Source organism: Phyllopteryx taeniolatus, chromosome 6, assembly GCF_024500385.1.
Source record: "Phyllopteryx taeniolatus isolate TA_2022b chromosome 6, UOR_Ptae_1.2, whole genome shotgun sequence".
Taxonomy (NCBI): Eukaryota; Metazoa; Chordata; class Actinopteri; order Syngnathiformes; family Syngnathidae; genus Phyllopteryx; species Phyllopteryx taeniolatus.
Window position 1 is genome coordinate 22,116,302 of NC_084507.1, and position 19,578 is coordinate 22,135,879.

Consider the following 19,578-nt stretch of genomic DNA (forward strand, 5'->3'; position numbering starts at 1 on the left):
AGATAGATAGATAGATAGATAGATAGATAGATAGATAGATAGATAGATAGAGTGCAGAAGGATGTTATGGGGTGAATACTAATTGGAGGCCAATAAAGAGGTTCATTGATAAAGAGGACAATGGCGAGGCTACACCAAAAAAAAGACTCCTATTATTTCCTCTTGTGTCCACCTCAGATATGTGTTTGTGTGTTTGTGTGTGCGTGTGTGTGTGTGTACACGATGAAAGTGTCACAATGCGGTCCTTGTGTCTCCGAGCCAACACAGCTTCCTCTCACCAAGCGCGGCCATAAAAGATGCGTGAATGCCAGCATCAGTGTTGGCTGCCAAAGGCTGGGACACACACATACACATACACACATACAAACACATATATACACACACACACACACACATATATATACACACACACAAGAAGACTTGTTGTCCACACTTGTTATCCACCTGTGTCAATAAACGGCAAACCACAGCCTGCTATGTCATGTACTGTTACGTCACCATTGTATGTTGTAGAAAACATCAGTGACTCCAGCTAGTAATTCAATCGTGGTCAAATTTTCATGTATTTCACTTCAAATCTTACCAGATTGATCTCAAGTCAAGTCTCAAACAAAAACGGAGTTTCCCATAAAAAGTCAACCAAGCCACCTCTGCAATTCTTAAACAAGTCCTGAGTCACTTGGGTCCAGTCTGTAATGAGCAAAGCAGCCCCATGCAGAACATATGAAAGGCTTCTATACATTATGTGTAGTGTTTTTTTGTTTTTGTTTTTGTTTGTTTTTGTACACACGAGTTGACACAGGCAACATTTCTGGTACCTTTACATTAGCCACAATGGTCACTGAAATAATTGATGAGACTGGAATTTGTCAGAAGAATACCAATGAATTTATGAATGATACATAATCACAAAACAATCAAAGCAAGTTTCAAGTTCTTCTACTGGAAATCTTGAGTTGGGTGCTTCAGATCGTGGTTAGACTGGCACGTAAAACACAACGGAAGAGCCACGTAGGTCCCACCCTGGTCGTCATTAACATCTGGAGCGCAGCAGAGGACAACAATGGCGCTCGCCTGACCACATGACCAGCGTGAGGAGAGAGAGAGTGAGCGAGCAAGACACAGGGCGAGTCACTGGACTGACATGCTGGATGACAGCCGAACGTTCACGAGGGATGACAAGGTGTACGATGTGATGTTGATGTAGGATTGTTTGTATTCGTATATCCAGCTGTCCCTTGCTCCCAGACAAATTTCTCCTGGAAGACAAAGAGAAACCTCAAACCTTGAGCTGACATGGACTGTAACGACTGAACCAAGAGTCACCTTCCGACGTCGTCACCATGTAAGGCCTCTTCTTGTAGTTCAGCTCTAATTCCAATATTTGTATTTCCTACAATGTCATTATTGTGCACTAAGGTGATTTGAAGGAGCTCCACGTGGTTTTTCCATCAGCATGAGTGTCTCTCTGCTTCTTCTCGTGGGCCGCCTGGCCTGCTCTACAGTTCTCCTCTCAGGTACTTTTCAGGAGATGAATGAGCTTTTTGCAGGAATTTGTCTTATTCGCTGCTACTGTGGATGCCTCAAGCCATCACGTTGAACTTTTTTACCCAACTTAAGCTGTCAAGGAAGCCCAGGAATTTGAACTTTAGCGTGTACCTCTGAGGGCTTGCCTCATTATACCATTGCGTATACGCAACAAACTGATGGATAACTCGTTTTTCAAATCAGAAGTCAAGTCAAAGTTTGTTCAACTATTGTTAGGGACACTGTAAAAGGGGGTTTAGTAACAAAAAATGCTTTCAAATCTTGTCACATTATTATTTGTTACATTATTATGATAAGTAGAAATTTTGGAACATTTTCGAACACATGATTTGCCTTCGCGGGCCACATCAAATCATAAAACCCGGGCCTTGAGTTTGACACCTGTGTCGTGTATCTCGGGACTGACGTCAATGTACACGGTCATATGGACGCTACAAATGTGTTGCAAATATTTGACCAAAAATGAGACCCATAGGCACGCCAATCCTCCAATACAAAAAAACCCAAGTCAAATAGAAACAGTGAAAAAGAGAATGCTTCATTTTTCACAGCCTGTCCCATCTTACAACATGATGCTAGGGAACACAAGATGAGTCCGACCAGTTTGTCGAAGAGAAACTTGCAACAACTCCATTAAGACGAATGGTGAATTGTATTTGGAATACTGAATAAGTCTCTTTTAATTCCCCCTTAATAGCCACCAAGGGTCCGTCTCCTACCACCTCACCCTCCAAGCTGAAGTACCTCCTGGAGCCGCCTGTGTACGCGGAGGTGGTCGGTCGCCGGGGCGAGAATGCCACCTTGCCGTGCGTCCTGAAAAGCAAGCCCGACCACTACAAGGTCAAGTGGACCAAGCTGGAGCCGGGACGCGTGGGTCCCGAGAACATCGTCATCATTTCCAACGCGCACGCCTTCAAGCGCCACGGGCGGCTCGGCCCGCGGGCGTCCCTGCGGCGGGCCCACAACATGGACGCCTCCCTGCGGCTCGCCGCGCTGCAACTGCGAGATGGCGGCACGTACCGATGCGAGCTCATCGACGACACGGAGGACGAGAGTGTGGCGGTCACGCTGAGGATCGAAGGTAACCGATGGGAGTTGTGCCGAGCTTTCTGTAACGTCGGCTTAGTGACGCGGGCGGGGGTGGCTTTTTGTCTCCAGGTGTAGTTTTCCCGTATCAGAGTCAAAAGGGCCGCTACAGGATGACTTTCCACCAGGCTGAGGCGGCGTGCGAGGAGCAGGACGCCACGCTCGCAACCTACGAACAGCTCTACAGAGGTACAATTTATGACCTAGAATACATTTTCATCTAGAGTGAAGCCCTTTTATACATTCAAGAAAATATGTGAACATCCGCAATACGGTCCAACACACAACTCACAGGCATATATTCTTTATCCGCTGCGAAAAACAACTGCTACTGCTGCAGTTTTCTAATGCGCTTCATCATAAAATCTACGTGAAGTATGACTGTATGAATTATTCTGCCCCCTGGGGGCTAAGGCCACAATGAGCAGCGCAACTCCCATCGAATTATAATGACGCACAAAGTGTTGAATTTTTTATTCTAGTGAATTAGGTTATTACTGTATGTTTTTTGAACAGTACAATACTGTAGAGCGCAATTTTTGTTATTGAAAAAACAAGTTACAAAAATGTTTGTTGGTGTTTTTTGATGATTTGAGATACGAGTGTTATGAATTACGAGCGTGGTCAAGGAAAAAAATAAACTCCTAAGTCGAGGCACCGAAAAAACACATTTCAACTCATTCAAGCACATTTTTTTTGGAAGTATTCCTTGCACCTGTTCTCACTCTTTCACTGTCAAGAAAGGAGACTATCATATAGCATCACTGTGAGGAAAGGAAAACAAGACGCTCTTACTCTTGCAGTTCTCCAAATAAGAGGAAGCAATTACTCTAAAACTGACACACACAAAAAAAGGAGAATTAAACATTGTATATTTAAATATCGAAATGTTTAAGCAAACCATGTAATTACAGTATATCTAACCAAAGTCCGCTAACTTCATGCTAACAAATAAAAAGACAGGCTAGCAGAAATTAGCATCTATATTTTTCAGTAATCATAAACCTTCAAACCACTGCTATTGTAACACACATGGGGCAGCAACACGTACAAACGGAGCATATGATAACACCCACTAGCCTGCTATTCCTTTGTGGGTCTGTTGGTACCTTTTGCGTGGAACAGTGGTCTGGGAAAAAGACCTCGCTTGGCAGTGTGGAGCGAAAATTTGGTCCAGATGAGCAGCATGTTGTGTCGTGCAGCCTGGACGGAGGGTCTGGATTGGTGCAAAGCGGGCTGGCTGCAGGACGGAAGCGTGCGATACCCCATCATCAGCCCTCGGCCCGCCTGCGGCGCACAAACGCGTCCCGGCATTCGCAGCTACTCCCCCAAAGACAAGAACAGAGACCGCTTCGACGCCTTCTGCTTCACCTCTTTGACCGCAGGTGAGTTTTCACATCGGTGGCGTTCCACGCAATGTCTTACGTCCTCTCGTAGTAAATAGGGCAAAGGTAGAGGTGGCGACATAGGGCAAAGGTAGAGGTGGTGATGACATGTATGCCAGGTTGGACACTAAAGAAGGAGAAAAAGATCTATACCGGTTGACCTGACAGAGGGATAGAGATGGGAAGGATGTGCAGCAGGTTAGGCTGATTAAGGATAGCGATGGAAATATGTTGACTGGTGCCAGTAGTCTGCTAGATAGATGGAAAGAATACTTGTTCAATAGAATTCTAGCACATTCACATTTCCCCCCCGAAAAAAAATCTTTCCTCGAAAGAAATACTGATTTTATTTTCTAGGCAAAAAAAAGGACTTTTACCCCATTAAATAATCCCGGTTCCCTCGTGTCCTGTTCCAGGTTCCGTCTTCTACATCCCAGGCGCGTTCTCCCTGGAGGAGGCCGGGCGGGCGTGCGGACGTCGGGCCGCCGAGCTGGCGCTGGTGGGCCAGCTGTACGCCGCTTGGCGTTTCCGAGGCTACGACCGATGCGACGGCGGATGGCTGAGGGACGGCAGCGTGCGCTTCCCCATCGGCACCCCCAGGGCGCGCTGCGGCGGCATCCCCGAACCGGGGGTGCGCTCCTTCGGGTTTGCCAATAAGACGTCGCATCTCTACGGAGCTTATTGCTATAGGTAGTCACAAAAAATATATAATAAAAAATAATCACATAGGGACCACTCCATTCTTTCTCCCGACCCACCCGGCATTTACTACAAGATCGAAAATCATGTAATATTTGTTGCATTCATTTCGATGTTTTTGTGTGCTTAATGTAGGTTCATGCAAATGTATCTATTCATTTCTCTCATTAAATAATGGTTAATTGATTTGTTTTAAATAATAAAGCCACCAAGAATTTTCATTATCAAGAGTTCTGAAATAGGGTTTCCCACCCCCTAAATTGTTTCATTAACATATATCTATTTATTTCATTTATTTTATTCATTTATCACACTAGATACTCAGTTCACTGATTGTTAATACCAACATCATACATTTAATTTTTTAATTAAAATGTATTTTGTAAATTGGTTAATAAGTTAAAAACTATGAAAATAACGTTGATTTATTCAAATTTTTGTATAAATTACATATGTATTTCAACTTTTATTTAACCTCATACCCTGTAAAATCCTTTGGATTTATTTAGCTATTTTCTATTAAATTGTTTCATTAAAATGTACCAATAAACTCATTTGCATTAATTTAGCCCATTCAATAATTGGTTCATTTCATATATACAAATATAAATGCGTACAATTACATATATATATATATATGTGTGTGTGTGTGTGTGTGTGTAAGTATAAGGTTTGTCCCATTCCTGCCAATGGCTTTGATGCTGTGTATAAAATAAAAATGCACAGAACACTAAGAATATTGAGCTAACAATAAAAAGCAAAGCACAAGTGCCCCACCATGTTTGCTTTAATAAAATAGAACCCTTTTTGTGACCAAAAAAAACCACAAACAAACATCATTCATATGCGACAGCGATGCTAAAATTGCTTGTTGACATGACTGAGGTGCTTTTGAATTACAGCGTTTTTTTATTTGGAAAAAACTAAGGTTAGTTCCAGTGTGGAAAATGGTGGCTGGATGGTCAACTTGGACTTAATGTGCAGGGAGCGAAGGGCTGCTTTGTGTGTGAACCACCGTGACCGCTTCCGCCTCCTCGTCGTGATGTAAGTCAGCGGTTGAACTGAGCTGCTCAGCCTCATGAGAACCAGCTGAACAGGACACCAAATACAACATAACAAAAAAAAAAGACAATTATTTGAAGTGCTTTTACATAGTAACAAACTCATTACATTTTGCAGGTGTGTTCATCATGGTGGAAATAGGAAATTAGGTAGAGGTGAAAGCTATGACACCCAAAAATTGGCTCTGAAACATTTTAAAGAGAAAATAAAAAATTGTTATTTTAAAAAAGACCCCAAAATGCTTGAACTTGAAAAACTTTTTTTAAAAAAAAGGCTTTTTTTCCCCTTCGGGTAAAAATCTCTCTCGCCAAAAATTACAATTTTTTTTTTTTTCTTCAAATAATACATTTTTCTCAGAAAAACATGACTTCTGAAACAAATGTGATTTTTTTTTTTTCCTCCAGAATAATTATCTCAAAAAATATGTCTCGGGGGTGTGCGAATCCCCAAACATTTTAGTTGAAACAAGATAAGCTTTGGGGGAAAGAAAATGCAAAAAATATGGATTGTTTTGAAAAAAAATCTCAAGTGTAATTTAAGTTTTTCCTAAAAATATATATATAACAGCAAAAGAAATAGATTATTTTTTTCTCAGATTTTTTTCTGAAAAATATGACCTTTTCTTCCTGATTTTTTTTTTCTTTGAATGGATTTCTTTCACAAAATGCAACTTACAAAACAAGTAACTTGGCAATTTTGCCCAAGAAAATTCGTCTTGATCTCAAAAGTTAAAATTGTCTTCCTTTGAAATAATACAGTTTGAAAACAATAAGGCTTTTTCCTAAAAAAAAAAATAATAATAATTTCTTGCAAATATACTATCTCTAAAAAAATGTGTTGAAACTTTTTACTTTTAGTGGGAAAGAAATATACTTTTCCTGCTCATAAAATACAACTTAAATAAATATAACCTTTTTTTCTTGAAAAAAAATGAGAAATATGATATTTCTGAGAAAAAAAAATTGCTCGAAAAAAAAGAATGTACAAAAAAAAAACACCCAAAATATTTTTTCCTCCCCCCAAAAAAAAAAAAAATCGTGACAACCCGTCATAAAACTGGAAACTCTAACAGTGTATGATTTGTTGAAGCACCGGAGAATTAGCATGAGCACACAGTTTAACTGTTTACCTGGCAGGCACATGATGACGGGCTCCTCCCAGCGGCCGCCCGGCAGGCAGCTGACGATCGGGTTCAGTTTCTGCACGAAGCCCGCGTCGCAGCGGTAGCGCACCTTGGCGAGGGTCCCGTAGTGTGCCCGCGTCTTACCGAACGGCTTGGCGTTGGGAACCGCCGGAGGCTTCCCGCAGGACGCTAGTGGATGACAACATATTCGGGCAGTTAATATATACGCAGTGTTGGGGAGTAACTAATTACATGTGACGGGATTATGTAATTTAATCACAAAATATAGGTAATTGTAATCCATTACATGTTTTGGGGAGAAAATGTGCACTTTAACACAGTTGCTTTTGAAAATTTCCATGATATCAATTTGAGTCACATTTGAAAAAAAATAGCTGCAAAAGCTATTTGTTGTAAATAAAATATTTAAACCAATTGGTAAAAAAAAATAAAAAAAATAATTACAAACACATTTTAAATTGTTTTATTTTTTTATTCATTTATGTAAATAAATAATAGGTTGATTGATTATAAACATAATTTTGATGACAAATAACTAAAATAAACTAACATTTTCTGGTTTTTAATGGACTTTCTCTCATTAAATGATTGGTTCATAGACTTATGGTAAATATTTTTTTATTTGAACTATTAGTACAATTACAAAAAAATATACATTTAGTATGTATTTCCGATTCATTGTTTAATTAATTTATTTTAAATTAGAAAAATAAACCAAATATCTGGAAAATAAATGTTTTTACATTACATTACATTCATACATTGAATATTAATTTATTTTTCATTCATTTATCTCATTGAATAATTGCTACATTTATTCAGTGTGAAAAAAAATCTATTAGTAAAATAAACTACTTTTTATATACTCTACATTTACTGTAATGTAATGTATGAATGAATTATAAAGACATTCATTATTTAAAAAATACTATGACCAAATGAAAATGTATCATTATTTTATGGTTAATGAATTAATTTTTTTGCATACACATTTTACCTATTTGGTCCATCTCTTTGCGTTAAAATAATCAAATGTGTCCCTCAGAGCACACAATATAGAAACAATACAATATATAACGTAAAAAAATAACAGAACAAAATATAGATCCACTAGATACAAGTCAAGTGCACTATAACAAATAACAAGGCAGCACACTCACAGAGGTCCTTCTTGCAGGTGAAGGACAGATGGTAGTTGCAGGGCACATCGCTCCAGCGCCCGCCGTCGTGCCAAACCATGGCGGCGCAATCCTCGCCGGACAGGAAGTAGCTGTCGGGTTGCCCTCGGTGCCAGTTCTCGTAGATCTGAGGCAGAAAAGATCAGCATTGCAGGAAGATCTTACTGTAGATTTTCATAGCAAACGTCAAAGAAAATGTCATCACCAGAAGGTTTCCGTCGGACCAGCGGAAGTCTCCCTCGATGGTTTTGTCGTTCAGTCCAATCCACTGATATTCGCGGTATTTTTCTAACATCAACATAGAGGAAATAATGCATGGCGGAGAGTTAGTTTGTTTCAAAGAATACAAACATAGTGGTTGTACTTTGCAAGTGTGTTTTTTTTCTGGACAAATGCACCATCTGGAATGCTAATAACCTGCAAATATAAGTGTATACTGTATATATACAGTAATCGCTCATTTATCGCGACGGTTAAATTCCACACTGGCCAAAATTCGCAAAGTAGAGACCAAGTATTATATTATATTATATTATATTATATTATATTATATTATATTATATTATATTATATTATATTATATTATATTATATTATATTACACAAAAAACATCGAGCAACGATTTGACATCATGCTATGTAAGACTGGATCAAATACTAACATATGACCAGTTTCCGTGCTTAAATGTTCCTAAAAAGGTGAATTTCCTGACTAATCACTAAGAACTGGATGGCGGCGGCCCACAGTTGACCAGCAGAAGAACGTCAGATACCATCTGAGCTTCCTGGGGTGCAGACCAAACACCGACTGCATTGTCATTACATTAAAGGCTGATGTTGTGTCTCTTCAACAACGCTTCCAAAACAAAGTCGTCACTTTGGAAGACGCGAAGCGTGACAGAGAAATGTGTAAGCAGAAGATGTGTCACATTGATATCCAGATGCACCTTTTCTCTTCAGAAAGACAAATTTAGCCTTCTAGTGTCCATTAACACATTCACTGCCATTGACGGCTTTAGAAGTCAAATCTCCATGTTAACTGGGAAGGCTGGCGGTGAATGGGTTAAACACTGGAGCAGATCTACTAGATCAAAATCTATGCTCTGGGCCCGGGATGTGGGGGGCATGTTTCATGTTTCAGGGTCAATTACATAACACAGATTTTTTTTAAATTCAGCACCTGAAGCCAGTTTCATGTAACAACATGATTCATTCATTCCCAGGATCCTTGATAGAGGAACTTGTTGGCTAAGTAACGCCCACTGGATTATTTTATTTTATTTTATTATTCAGCCCCCAAAGCCAGTTGCTCTGCAATATGAAATTTGGCAGACATGTCTATCATGAGTAGACCCACAATAAGGTCTCAAGACGCCACGCCTGAAAACACACAAGATTTTGGTTTGAATCGGCCATTTTAAACGACTTCCTAAACGCTTCTCCCCACTAAATGGTTCATCCTCTACCGTTGATGTGGTCTTGCTCCTCAGGGGTCATGATGGACATGAGATGTCCGCCGATCGTCCGGCAGTGTTGCTCTGCTCCCTCCCAACTCTGCCGCGTGGTCACATGATGGTAACAGAAGCTTTGGAACTTCTCCCAGCCGGCTTCGCACACCTCAACATCTGCAGGGAAAAAGGCAACGTGGTCGAGGCCTTCACACCGAGGTGCTGAAGTCCTTCCTTACCTGACTGGCAGAAGGCCCCGCCGTACCCGGGGAGGCAGAGACACTTGGGTATCTCACCATCCACGCATGTGCCGCCATTCAAACACGGTTCAACCCCGCACAGGTCTGCAGAGAAAAGTGCAAATACATCATTGGTTAGTATGACCGAGTTATGTGGTGTGATTTCTGTTAATACAAGAAGGCCCATAGCTCTACTATTAACCATATTGTTTGAATTAACTGCAAAAATTCTGATGGGTAGTGGTGGTAACTATTCAGATCAGACTCATGATGGAGATGTCATTTCACCGGATTTTAACACACAAAGCATTTTTTTTTCTTATTGTCTTAGGTGAATTTCAAAAAGGTCAACAACAAAATTTATGAGCATCTCAGATTCAAACGAAATGGACAATAGGAACTTTTACCAGCAGACAGCATTGTTACTTCATAAATAGGATGGTCCGCATCCACTTTAAATGGGCTACAAAGTTCAGTACAGTACCAGTTGAACATTTTTTGCTAGCTTAATATAGTATAATTTTACTTTATTGTGTTGCATTTTAAGTTTAGATTTATTTTATTTACATTTTTATTTTCATTTTTGTATTATTTTTTTGTAATATATTTTTAATGTTCATTTCATTTTTGTTTTATATTTTAATTGAATTGAGTTAAGTTACCTAGGATGACTTCCTGTCTTGCAGCCATGGCTGTGGGTTCTTCCAGTTCCACAGTTGGGTGGGTTACGCTCTTCATGGTTTGGTCTTCAAAGTGACACCTGGAACATCTTTGAACTGAGACCACATCAGTGTTGGTCTCGTCGTGTCCTCCTTCTGGTCCACTGGTGGTGGTGGTGGCTTCATCCCACTCAACAGGAAGTGGAGTGCTGGACTCCATGTGGAATCCAGGCACCTGCTGTGTGGAGGAAGTAGTCCCCGATGGAGGAGGTGTTCCAGAATTGGTATGGTAGTCCAGTGAGTCGGTCTGGTTTGATACCGTTTCTGGATTTACTTCTAGACTTTCTCCAGACACTTTGGCAGTATTGGCGGTATTGGGGACTGCTTCCAGATGTCCCGCCATTTCTGTTCTGTCTGGGATTAGGGTAATCACCTCTGGGGAGGAACTGGACGGGATCCCAGAAGGCGTCCCAGGGGAGGGCGTTCGGTCTACGTCAACCGTCAGGATCTCGGGTGTCGCCGGCGTGATGGACACCACACCAGAGGGCTCCTCACCTGTCCAGGTAACCACGTTAAACTGCAGTTGCTTTCCGATGAATCACTCAACTAATACTTAGTTGTATAACCACTGTTTCGAAGTGGAGTCCACCAAGTTATTGCACCTGTGAGCAGCTATTCCATCCCAGGACAACTGGATATGGTGTTTAAAATCGTTAGACAAACTGACAAACACAGTTTCTAATAACTGCTTCACATCTGTGTTGCCTGGAGTGACCTGAACTGATATGCCAGTAAATTACCCTTGGACTGTATGGTATATGCTTATTATAGCCTTAAAATAACTGAAATGATATTTAGTTGTATATGCACTCTTTCTAACAACTTCACCTCGGTGTTCGATGGAGTCACCTGTCACCTGCTATTCCAGCCCTGGACCGTTGGACTGTATATGGTCATTATAGCAATCAAATCAGAGAACAAATATTTAGTAGTATGAGCATGGTTTCTGATGACTGCTTCACGTCTGTGTTTCATGGAGTCCGCAGACTTCTGACCCCAGTCAACTTCTACTCCAGCTCAAGACCATTGGACTTTAAATGGTCATTGTTCCAAACAAAACAGCAAGAGTCCAATTACAGTATATCAATTGTTGATCACTGAACTAATATTTAGCTGGAGCTACGGCATAAGCTCTATTTCAGAGAAGTGCTTCACATATGTATTGCATGCAGTCCACCCACTTGAACTGATAATACAACTCAGGACTATTAGACTGCTGAGGAAAAGCAGAAATGCAGGAATTGTTAAATGTGTTCAAATTGTCCTGGGCTGGAATAGCATTAAACAGGTTTACACATGCAACACAAATGTGAAACACTCCTCACAAACAGTGTTCATGCTGTACAACAAAATATTGCTTCAGTAATTCACAGGAAAGTAAAAGGGAACTGAGGAATGTAGTGCAATCAATCGGTCCTGGGCTGGAATAGCAATTCCTGGGTTCCAGAAGATGGAGGACTCCATGCAACATGGGTGTGAAGCACTTCTAACAACTTACTTGAATCCAGAGGTGGTTCTGATGAGGTGATTGCATTGGTTTCTGTAGTAACCAAGGAGTCAGTTGTTACGATCGCCTCTCCAGACTCTGGATGGTCTTCAAGTGTGTTGTTGCTGTTCAAAGCGGGTGACACGGTGGTGGAGGAACCTGCTTCTTCCGTGGGAGATGACATCAAATCCACATTTCCAGTACCAGCCTCAGTTCCAGAAGTGTTCCAGTGTTCCTCATAGGGGCTGGTGAGCTCCACTGGTCTAGCTGTTGTCTCTGTGGAGATCTCCAGGCTGACAGGAGATGCTGGATGACTCTCAGACTCAGGATGAGGCTCATATGAAGTCCGGGACTCAGTCTTCAGAGGGTTTTGTGTGACAGGATGGACTGTCTGCACCACCTCACTACTAGCGGCTGTTTCCTCCTTGGAGAGAAGATGGCTGAGGTGCTCCGACTCCGTGGTGAGAGGAAATGGCGGCGTGGGGGTGGAGAAGTCACCTGGGGAGAATACAATAAAGGAAATAGCTCCATTCTAAACCAATTATGGAGGGGGTGTGCTTATTGATATTGTGTAAGGCGGCAGTCATCATGAATAAGCGTCATATGACGTGAACATTGCACATTTTTACTCTGTGGATTATTTATAGTGGTTGTGTTTATTTCTATTGTGCATAATGGTGGTCATCATAAATAACTAGCAAAGAACAATTGCGTTACAGTGATTGAAAAGTGAATAAAAGCGTCTCTCTTTTACCTCTAAAGCAGAAGACGTCATGGCGGCTACTAGCCTCGGGGAAGTCCGTCTGGTTGCCTCGCACCTCCCCGCAGCGCCCCCGGGGGAAGGCCATGGGGCGGCGCACGCTGCCGTCCTTCAGCCACCCTGACCCGCAATGGTGGTTCTGGAGTGCGTACAGCTGGCCGGGGCTGGCTAGCTCCGCACCCTCACTCCGGCAGTACGCCTTGGCCTCCTCGAAGGTAAAACCGTGGGGGGCCGAATCCGAGCCATGGAACACCTCACCTGGTAGATTTGCGTTTGTGGAAATGTTTGTAACAGAAACATATTTTTAGAATGTGAAAGTAGAAAATCTAAGAAACACCTGCAATGTGGCCCACATAGCAGTAGACATCAACGAAGTACTGAGGCTCCAGTGTTCCAAAGTTCCTGACTCCTGGATGTCCTTCCATGAGGCCCAAGCAGTCCTCTCTCGGCTTCTGAACTACATATCTGAAGAAAGGGATTGGTTTCAAAGTGATTTCAAACTGACTTCAAATGCTTCACACAGAATAAAAAATGATTTCAAACCAATTTCCAATTGTTTTTTACAATGACTTAAAGTTGATTTTTAACTGGTTTCAAAGTGGTTTTACACGTATTCAAATTTGATCTGAAATGGGTTTTAAATGGATTTCAAATGTTTTAGCTGGATTTCACACTGATTTCAAACTATTTTTACAGAGATTTCAAATTGATTTTAAATTGCTTCTGCACAGATACAAAATGATTTCATATTGCTTTTACACAGATATTCAATTGATTTCAAATAGTTTTTACGGGGGTTTAAAGCTGTTTTCCAAATGTTTTTTACACAGATTTCGAACTAGATTTACATTGCTTTTAAAAGTGATTTCAAATTTGGTTTAACATGGACTTCAAATTCATTTTAATTCGTTTCTCACACATTTCAAGCAGCGAGCAAATACTTTTACACTGATTTAAAATTGGCTTTACATGGATTTTGTGCTGCTTTCAAAGTGATTTCACACAGATTTGAAATTGGTTTCGCACTAATTTCAAACTGGTTTCAAACTGGTTCCTGCTGGATTTGTCGCGTCCTCACCTGACCGAGCGGTCCGAGAGCCAGCCTGCATGGCAGTGCTCGTACCCGCTGTGATAGGCCGCCACCAGCTGCTCCGGCGTGGCCATTTGGGCCCCGTTCTTGATACAGGCCTCGTAGGCCCGCTCAAAGGTGAAGTCGTGGGGACTTCTCGACGATTCACCGAGATGGAAGACCAAACCTGCGCATACATTGACTGTGAATAATTCCTTGCCACGCTGTTCATTTCTATTGTGTGGCTATTTTAGCCTGTATTTTACCATTGACTTGTACTTGGATGACATCATAGTCGTGGTCAGGTCCTTGCTGCACGTGGCACCGGTACTTGCCGGCGTCACTGTAACTCAGCCCCTCCAGTCGGAGAGTCAGGTCTGCGGGGGAAACGGCGTAATGCGGCAGCGAGGCTCGGCCCCGGTAGGCCTCGCTCACCTGCACGGTGTCGCCGCGGGCCACCAGGATCTGCGTTTCCTCCTTGTCTATCAGGCTCCACCTGATGCGGGGAAGAGAGAGGGCGGCGTGCCGGCTGTTGGTGGTGGGGGATGGCAGCGGACGGGCCAGGGAGACCAGGCAGGGCAACGTCAGCGAAGCGCCCAGCTCGCCTGAAGTGCTCAGGCCGGACGTGACGGTCACATGCAGGAGGTTTGCATCATCTGGAAGGAAAAATATGGTAGTTTTTTCACTCGGTGGATTATTTCCAGTCGTTCGGTTTATTTCTATTGTGCAGGGTGGTGGCTATCATGAATAACTTGAGCTTAACAAGATCACTTAACATTTTAACAACATCTTAACAACTTAACACATATAATTTCTTTTGTGCAGTAATTTACCAAAGTGTGACTGAACGTGCCATGGGCTTCTTCGCACCCCAGTCATTCTGTTTATTTTTATTGTGTGTGCCGTGGACTTCCTTTTTTTGTTTTCTTTGTGGATTATTTGTAGTCATGTTTATTTCTAGTGTGCGTAGTGGCAGTGTTTAGGAACAGCAACCGAGTGTGCAGTGGAGTTTTTTGACTCTGTGGAATAAATCTACTGTACCTGGCTGGTGCTGGGCGGTCAAGGATGACGGGGGAACGAGCAACGCAATGGTGACCAACATGGCGGGGAGAAGCACTTCCTGCCTGAAAACAGCACAACAATAACAAGATTACAAACATTTGGAATGTATTTTTTGTTATTATTCATCACATAGGTTTGCATATTTCTTACATTGTTTTCCATGTTAAACACATAAGCAGTATAGAAAATGGATGGATGGATACACTCGCTATCCATGAGAACAAACCTTTCTTAAAAAGGTTGTGTGTATCTGTAAACTTGTAGCATAGTGCAGCAGCTTGAGTGTGTGCGATGAATTCTAATTGGTTATAAAAATTCCCAGGAGGTGTGAACCAAAGGGTTGACTGACTGACTAAACGAGATTTATCGTCCTTTAGCTCCTTTGTTTTAGGATTATCCCGGAAAACTTCCTGTTGTCTGTTAAGGAACGTTTTCCCAGAAGTGTCCCCATGTGGTCTTAGTTTATTCTCCTGTCCTGAAAGAAGCTCAACTTGTTTCTTTGTGCCTTTGTGCGCAGTAGCACATTCATTAGTGCTTTAAGAAAAAAAAACTTCACCAATGCATTGATTTACTGTCTTAGAATCCTGTTCCCAGCTGTGTAATCCTCTTTATACTAACTTGCTGAATTATCTTTTGCTGATTAACATCATTTGATCTCTTTCTACTAAATTTTCCAATTGCACTAATTCAGCTACTGAGGAACACAAACGGTGAAGGAACACATGTAGAAAGAAAATACAACAATACTCACAGGCGTCTATTGCTTATCATCTGCAAAAGAAATACTATTATTATAGCAGATTAGTGAGTCAGTTGTGAAACCTTTTGTCTCTGGCTGTTTGTGTCTGTTTTCATTATACTGCCCCCTGGTGGCCATGGTTCACACCGGAAGGAGGACAAAGGCCGGAACAGATTAATAGCATTTCCATTCATTTTAATGGAAAAGACAATTTGAGATACAATTGCTTTGATTTAGGAGCGTGGTCACAGAACGGATTAAACCCCTAAGTCAAGGCACCATTATGCTTGAGTAATGATTCAATTAAAATGTATTGCACGTAAAGGTTAAATTGAAATTTTACCAAAATAAATGTTTAAAAAGAAACAGTTCGTGAAGATTAAATGCAAATTTATTTAATTTAAAAGTTAAATTAAACTGAACTTTACTTGGGCAGTGATTCTTCCACATACCATTAGAGGGAGCCAGTGTACCAAACTGAATCACTTGCCTACACCATCGAATGTGGACAGAGCAAGTCGTCAAATTTTCAATTATTATTTTGAGCATTCACCATGAAAAAAGGGCTGCGAAGGCGTGTGCATGAAAAAAAAAATAAAAAAAAGGAATTTATAATACATTGCTTTTGGAAGTAACGCTAAAGTAAATACCTACATGCTTCTATTGAAGCATCCAGGTGTGCTTTGTAGCAACTCCAGACCACATGGTGGCAGTAGTTCATTTATCTTATAGTTGGGATATGGCCAATTAAAAAGACAAATTTACATTCATTCATCCATTGATTCATCTTCCGTTCCGCTTATCCTCACAAGGGTCGCGAGCGTGCTGGAGCCTATCCCAGCTATCTTCGGGCGAGAGGCGGGCTCCACCCTGAACTGGTCGCCAGCCAATCGGAGGGCACATATAAACAAACAACCATTCACACTCACATTCACACCTACGGGCAATTTAGAGTCTTCAGTTAACCTACCCTGCATATTTTTAGGATGTTAATAGACAAATTTACATATGGATTTTAAATATAGCTAAATATCATATTTGTATACATAACTTTAAAAAACCTAAAATGTCTGTTTTCCTTTTTGAAGCAACAAAGGGTGCAAAATAAGGCAGAGTGGTGACAGCGGTCGCATCCAGGCAACATGGAGGTACACACAAACATCACAACAGGCTCAATAGCCTTTTTTTGGTCTTTTTTTTTTTTTTGCTGAGAGAAAGGGGAAACAAGAGAGCAATCACACTTTGCCAGGAAATGTCATGTGAGGACGGAAGGGGCAGAAAAAAGAAGCAGATATACGACTTAAATTGTTCAGTTAAGAATTACTACCTTTGTGTCGCAATAGGATTGTGTGACAGTTCTGTCGCTGACTTGTCGCCAACTAGCTAACATGATTAGCATGTGGGAAAGTCACCCTGGCTCTTTGAATTTTTATTGACCAGCCAACAATTAAAAAATAACAACAATAACAACACTAATAAATAAGCGGGCTAATAAACTTTACCATTTAGTTTTCTCATAATTTGTTGCCCTCTAACAGCCTGGAGTGAGAAATGTGAAGTAACCAATAAAAAGGCACTCCTAAATATTTTCATCTTTGATTTGCCCATCTCTATATAGACTCCATATACAGTATGAATCATATGTAAATGTATATTATATACATCCATCCATCCATCCATTTTCTGAGCCGCTTCTCCCCACTAGGGTCGCGGGCGTGCTGGAGCCTATCCCAGCTGTCATCGGGCAGGAGGCGGGGTACAGCCTGAACTGGTTGCCAGCCAATCACAGGGCACATACAAACAAACAACCATTCGCACTCACAGTCACACCTACGGGCAATTTAGAGTCTCCAATTAATGCATGTTTTTGGGATGTGGGAGGAAACCGGAGTGCCCGGAGAAAACCCACGCAACATGCAAACTCCACACAGGCGGGGTCGGGGATTGAACCCCGCTCCTCAGAACTGTGAGGCTGACACTCTAACCAGTCGCCCACCGTGCCGCCATATTATATACATATTAAACGAAATAAAGATACAGTGCACAGTAGCACATATGTGGAAAAAATAAATATGAATTAAAAACAAAAAACAGTCTGTGAAAAAAATATTGGTTGTAAAATAATTTATTACATATCAAATGTGAAAAGGGGCACCAAAATATTTGTATATTTAATGCTTATATTGTAATATATACATATTTTTATTTATTTCTATAATATACTGTATATCAATTATATTTCTATAGACTAGGTTAATGAATATTATTTTAATATTTCATCTTTTATATGTATACTACATAGGATGGAGTAGTGCATATTTTACTGTAAACCAAAATGCCCCAAAACAAAAATCTGTAAGATAATTGTTTTCTAACATACCGTATAGAAAATATATTATGAATACTTTCAGCATTCACATAGTGTTATTGGAATTGTAAATGTGTACTTTTTCAGACATTAAGACTCATTTGATTGGAACTTGGTATCTCCAGAGAGAAGATATTTAAATTTGTGCAATGGCTTTAAAAGGGGCACATTAAATAGTGTAAAATCTTCTTTTTAACTTAGTTTTGACGAATACATTTAATGGACATTTTTTCTCATTAGAGCGTTTCATATTGGAAAATGCGTTGTCAGTTTATCACACTTGAAAGCATCACATTGAACTCTGCTGTTTTTGTTGACCTGCTGTTGTGTTTAGAATCAATTAGAATATTTAAAAAAATAAATATATGGGAAAAAATCCCCTCACCTGATTTATCCTGAATAAGTATTTCAATGCATGTTATTATGTTGACTTTATTTCTGGGATTGTCCAATAGTCATATTGACCAACAAACACTTTTCACCATATATTTTGGTGGCTACCATACTGCATACAATACATACATACAGTAGTTAGTTTTCAGGTATCTCCTACATGCTATACAGACATCATTTTTTTTCTGGTACACCAACAATGTTTACGTGTCAACTTGACAATGAACTTTTTTTTAAATACTATATTTCATATGACGTTTTATCCATTTGTTTAACTTACATACTAATTGGGATATGAAACATTGTTTGTGTGTGTTAGGTTTTGAAACGATAAGGTAAAAGTGTGTGTGTGAACACATTACATTTCAGCCAATTTTGTCACTGCCAACATATTTTTATTTTATTTTTGGGACATTTAATAAACTTGATCTTCAATGACATCATTACTTAGTGATGACGCTGATCTACTATTCTAATACGACTTCTAAGTCTATTAATATATAGATATAAAGTTCTAAAATAATAATATATTCACATAAACAAGTACTCACTTCATCCTGGTCAGGTGCAGCACCAATGGGGGGAGGCTTGTTGTGTCCGCCCAGAAGACCCAGGCGAGAGGAAATAAAGGAGAGGGAGGGGGGGCAGGGGGCCACCCACCCCACCTCCAACTTTACATCATCCTTGTCTGCCTGCCTGGAAAAGGGCTTACACAGCAGCCTTATGGGAACACACAGGGTGCGCTACTAAGTTTGCAGTGTTTCAAGATATAAAAAGGTATTGGGACAAGTGAAGAAAATGTGAAGTTTGGACAAAAGTAATGGGACACCTACAGGAAGTTAAATGTGAAATTTGGACAAAAAGTAATGGGACGCCTAAATGACAGTTAAAAAATGAAGAAAATATGCAGTTTAGACAGAACACGTACAGAAAGTTCAAATGTGGTGTATGGACAAAGGTATTGGGACACCCACACAAAGTATAAAGAAACTGTCATGTGGACAAAGGTATTGGGACACATGCAGCCAATAAAACTGGAGACACCCACGCAGTGAAATTCAACTCTGGCATTTTGGGACACCTACATAAAGTGAAAAGAAACCATGTACTGTGAACTAACGTATTGGGACGTCTACAGGAAGTCAAAAGTTTGGACAGACAAACAAAATGAAAATGAGAAAATGTTCATTTTGG

General features: G+C 40.6%; 2 protein-coding genes and 1 long non-coding RNA gene across 6 annotated transcripts; 1 reads left to right on the top strand and 2 right to left on the bottom strand.

Moving 5' to 3' along the window:
- Positions 1 to 865: 865 nt before the first annotated feature.
- On the bottom strand, positions 866 to 3,821 carry LOC133478975 (uncharacterized). Of its 2 annotated transcripts, none has more exons than XR_009788798.1 (2): positions 3,744 to 3,821; positions 866 to 1,259 (listed from the first exon to the last, which is right to left on the bottom strand). It is a non-coding gene; the product is annotated as an uncharacterized LOC133478975 (long non-coding RNA). The 2 variants fall into 2 exon arrangements; XR_009788797.1 differs by lacking the exon at positions 3,744 to 3,821 and adding an exon at positions 1,327 to 2,358.
- On the top strand, positions 1,210 to 5,742 carry hapln2 (hyaluronan and proteoglycan link protein 2). The gene is made up of 6 exons (XM_061775313.1): positions 1,210 to 1,345; positions 1,420 to 1,517; positions 2,246 to 2,629; positions 2,707 to 2,823; positions 3,837 to 4,019; positions 4,436 to 5,742. The coding sequence occupies exons 2-6, from the start codon at positions 1,457 to 1,459 to the stop codon at positions 4,711 to 4,713; spliced, it is 1,023 nt and encodes a 340-aa protein (XP_061631297.1). The 5' UTR covers positions 1,210 to 1,345; positions 1,420 to 1,456; the 3' UTR covers positions 4,714 to 5,742.
- Positions 5,488 to 19,005, bottom strand: bcan (brevican). 3 transcript variants are annotated; one of them, XM_061775295.1, is made up of 15 exons: positions 18,936 to 19,005; positions 14,864 to 14,946; positions 14,089 to 14,478; positions 13,832 to 14,009; positions 13,091 to 13,218; positions 12,748 to 13,011; positions 12,006 to 12,491; positions 10,881 to 11,002; positions 10,451 to 10,685; positions 9,789 to 9,893; positions 9,568 to 9,726; positions 8,308 to 8,390; positions 8,085 to 8,229; positions 6,910 to 7,092; positions 5,488 to 5,807 (listed from the first exon to the last, which is right to left on the bottom strand). In XM_061775295.1, the coding sequence occupies exons 1-15, from the start codon at positions 18,938 to 18,940 to the stop codon at positions 5,692 to 5,694; spliced, it is 2,682 nt and encodes an 893-aa protein (XP_061631279.1). In that variant the 5' UTR covers positions 18,941 to 19,005; the 3' UTR covers positions 5,488 to 5,691. The 3 variants fall into 3 exon arrangements, with proteins under 3 accessions (XP_061631279.1, XP_061631278.1, XP_061631277.1); XM_061775294.1 differs by having other exon boundaries at positions 10,782 to 11,002; XM_061775293.1 differs by having other exon boundaries at positions 10,451 to 11,002.
- Positions 19,006 to 19,578: the final 573 nt, after the last annotated feature.